Source organism: Charadrius vociferus, unplaced genomic scaffold, assembly GCF_000708025.1.
Source record: "Charadrius vociferus isolate BGI_N301 unplaced genomic scaffold, ASM70802v2 scaffold1296, whole genome shotgun sequence".
Lineage (NCBI taxonomy): Eukaryota > Metazoa > Chordata > Aves > Charadriiformes > Charadriidae > Charadrius > Charadrius vociferus.
The window spans coordinates 161,882-165,574 of record NW_009649024.1 but is presented as its reverse complement, the minus strand read 5'-3'; the positions used below and the strand labels follow the sequence as shown (position 1 = coordinate 165,574).

Here is a 3,693-nt window from a genome sequence, read left to right as displayed (position 1 = left end):
GGAGCAAAGGGGTCATATCTCAAAAAAACGTTTGAGCATGTTTATATATATATATTGCTTTTTTTTTTCTTCACGAGCTGCCTTGGGTTTTGGTTATTTATTAACTCCAGAAGTAATGAGCAGCGGGAGAAGCATGCTCGGCTGGAAACCCCAGGGGCATGCCTCGGTCCTTGAACTTTTCAGGGCTTGGAGGACTTCCAGAGCCAGGTTTTCCGAGGGTGGTCCCCAGCGAGCTGCCTTCAAATCCAACGTCGTGACTCGACTTCTTGAAACCCAGCCAGCGTTTTAACCCTCCTCCCTGCACGGGGAAGGGAGGCGAGGGCCAAGCAGGCTCTTGCTTTTTCCTCCGGGATATTTGCAGTCGGTCCTCATCTCCATCACCTAACTGGGTGTCTTCTCCTCCTCCAGTACCTGCTGAAAGCCAGCGAGTCTCAGATGAAGCAGGGCCCAGATTTCCTGCAGAGCCTCATCAAGTTTTTCCACGCTCAGCACAAGTAGGTCCCGGTGGGGTCGGTGGTGGGGGGCTCGCCCCTGGGGTCAGTCGTCACCCATCGGATGTCCCGTGAGGGTTTGGGGGCACCTTCTCCCATCTCAGCTCCATAAAGCTGTTGGTGAAGATGCTGGGCAGAGCCCGTTGCTCTCCGGTTGTATCCGAAGAGTTGAAACGTGCTTTGTTGGCTTGAGGAGCTGTAAACGTGTCCGTGGGGGCTGGGGGAAGGGGGTTGGCTCGGGATATATCCGATGATTTGGTTTCTGGATAGATTTCCAGGGATGAGTTCAGCCGAGCGGCTCTGCTGTTGGCCGGGGGGGTTTTAACGAGGGTGTTTGGAGCAAGGATTAACGTCCCCTCGCCTTTCCCGTTGCTCCGGGAGGCTGGAGTGTGGTGTCGTGTGGGTGTCGTGTCATCTCCCTCAGCTCTCGAGTGGGGAAACTGAGGCAGGGAGGGGGCAGTCGCCTTGGCCGAGAACACGACCTCGACTGGCGCTGCAACCCAGAGCCCCCCCAAGATCTGGCTTCCAGCAGGGCTGGTCCCCATGAGATGAGCTTGCGTCGAACGAGAGGCCCATCCTGTATCCCAAACACCCCAAATATTTGGGGGATCCAGACCCCATCGCATGAGCTTGGCCTTTGGTGGGGTCTCTCCAGCTCCCAGTAGCAGAGGAACCACAAAGCAAGAGCAGCTTCCCAGGGGGGTTGCTATGGTCTCTGTGATCTCCTGCCACGTTTTCGCTAAAAAAACCCCAACCAAACTCTTTTTTTTTTTTAATTTTTTTTATTTTTTTATTTTTCCCTTCCATCCTCCCCGTACTGCGTCCTAATCACGTTAAATAAATGCCCAGTTTCTTCCAAGATGGCTGGAAGGCTGCCCAGAACCTCTACCCCTTCATTGAGAAGCTCGCTGTGTCCCTCCACGCGGTAAGTCCCGTCCCCAGCGGCGCTCAGACGTGACCCCCCCCACCCCTACCCCCAAACCCAAGAGGAGGAGGTGAAGCAGCTCACGCAGACCCGCGATTCCCTCCGCAGCATCCTGCAGCTGGAGAACAAGGAGGTGAGAGCCCGGGATGGGCGAGGGAGAGCCGGGAAGGAGGGTCGGGAGGGTACTGGGTGCTAAGGAGCGATGAGGGGCGCGGGTTTAGCTGGGGGACAGGGAGGAGCTGGAGAAAGGGGAGCTGGGGACCAAAGGGGACATCGGTGGGAGCAGAGCAGGAGACCTGGGCGATGCTTGGAGGAGACTTTGGGAGGCTGGGAAGGGACGGGGGTCTCTGGCGTTCTGCTGGGCGCTGCGCCCACGTAAGGATGAAGTCACGTGGGGGCAGCAACCGCCTTTATGCCTCTCATTTTGCTTTTTAATTTTTGTTGTTGTTGTTGTTGTTTGTTGGTTTTTTTTTTCCCTTTTTCCCTGGTGAGCTCAGGAAAACCTGAGCAGGAAGAACTCTGGTAGCGGCTACAGCATCCACCAGCACCAAGGGAACAAGCAGTACGGGACGGAGAAGTCGGGATTTCTGTACAAGAAAAGCGATGGGTGAGGATGAGTGTTATTTGCCCAAGGAGCTCCCGGCTCCGTCCCAGTGTTGCTGTGTGCTGGGAGGGCACCGTGCTCATGGGAGGCCCCAGAGCTGGGAAATTCCGAGGTGGAACTGTTTGGGTGAGGTTTTTGGTCGCTCTTAAGACAGGTCTTCAGGTGCAATTGGTCCCGTCTGGTCTTACGCATCCATCAACGCTTGGAGAATGGGATTTTTCCCCAGGCTGGAGGAGACCTGAGAGCCGGTGGTCAGGGGGTTGGTGGGTGGCCAGCTGCAGCTGGGGAAGGAGGAGGCTTGGAGGTGATGCAGGGGACCTTCCCACGGTGTCATCGACCCGTTTCTTATCTGAAGGTCCCCAGCAGGCTCTTGCTGCCTGCGATGCTTCTCCTGCGATGCTCTCCTGGGTCCTGGCTGGGCACAATGGCCGGGGCTGTGTCCTCGGATGGGGGTCTCCAGGAACAGCCGCTCAGTGCCACGTGCTCCTTAGCACCCAGTACCCTCCCGACCCTCCTTCCCGCTTCTCCCTCGCCCATCCCGGGGTCTCACCTCCTTGTTCTCCAGCAAGAGCTGTGCGGCTGATGGCGGGGGGAAGAAAACCCTTGTTTCTCAGGCATGGAGGGAGAAAGGGTCCTGGTGGGATCATCTAGGGTGAAAAATAAAACCCTTAGAGCCCCAAAGAGAAGGTCTTCACCTTCTCAGTGGACCACTGGGTGATGGGCTTCGAGCACGTGCTTTGCTGAACTGGGACTACCAGATCTGTGATGCTGTAGCCAGCGTGGCCTGTGGCCAGCCGGCTCAGCAAGCCGTTTTGTGCTCTGTGAGTTACAGGAGGCACAACCCCACGTCCAGAAAGCCATCAGGCCTCTGCCCGAGGGCTGCCATGGGTGGTTTTGGGAGGCGGATGTATGTGGGTGACCAGGGCTGCGCGACACGGCCTCACTCCTCCTCTTCCTCCTCTTCAGGATCCGCAAAGTCTGGCAGAAGAGGAAGTGTGGCGTGAAGTACGGCTGTCTGACCATCTCCCACAGCACGGTGAGGAGCAGCCCTGACCCTTTGAAGTCACCCTTTGAGCGTTGGCGTCCGTTGGATTTCAGGTTTAGTTTTGCCCAAACTGGTCGCAAATCTGCCCGGTTTAAAACCTAGTACGAGCTGGGACTGGATGTGCTAAATGGGTTCCCCCGTGTTTGTTTAGATGTCAATGGGAGGGGACGGTGGGTTTGACTGGAGCAGCGAGATGGGCGTTGAGGTTCCAGACAAGGCCAAAGGGGCACCGGGGTGGTTTGGGGAGGGGGGTGCTGCCCCCCGGCGGTGGAGGCTGCGAACTGCAGCGGGGACAGAGGACGGGCGCAGGGACATTCTCCTACGAAGTGTCAGAGAGGGTCCCGCTCACCTGGTTGTCCCAAGAGGGACCATCTGGGGATGGCTGCTGTCCCACCAGCGTTGTCATCGGAGGTACGCGCTTGGTGATGCGCGTCCCACCTTTTCCCGGTCCTTTAATTAACCTTCTCCCGTCCTCACGCCCTGCAGATCAACCGCCCCCCCGTCAAGCTGAACCTCCTCACCTGCCAAGTGCGGCCCCACGCCGAGGAGAAGAAATGCTTCGACCTGGTGACGCGTGAGTGCCCGCAGCGCCATGTCGCGGCTGGGGCGGGTGTGTTTGAGCTGGAGG

At 57.7% G+C, this 3,693-nt stretch overlaps 1 protein-coding gene across 1 annotated transcript in view; it reads left to right on the top strand.

Moving 5' to 3' along the window:
* The window catches only part of ASAP3 (ArfGAP with SH3 domain, ankyrin repeat and PH domain 3), a 21,754-nt gene that overhangs the window by 11,559 nt on the left and 6,502 nt on the right, over positions 1–3,693 (top strand). Inside the window, exons 7-12 of the mRNA XM_009887764.1 lie at positions 409–494; positions 1,341–1,421; positions 1,468–1,549; positions 1,914–2,023; positions 2,987–3,056; positions 3,552–3,639. Coding sequence (XP_009886066.1) covers positions 409–494; positions 1,341–1,421; positions 1,468–1,549; positions 1,914–2,023; positions 2,987–3,056; positions 3,552–3,639 — 517 coding nt within the window. The remainder of the gene's footprint in view (positions 1–408; positions 495–1,340; positions 1,422–1,467; positions 1,550–1,913; positions 2,024–2,986; positions 3,057–3,551; positions 3,640–3,693) is intronic.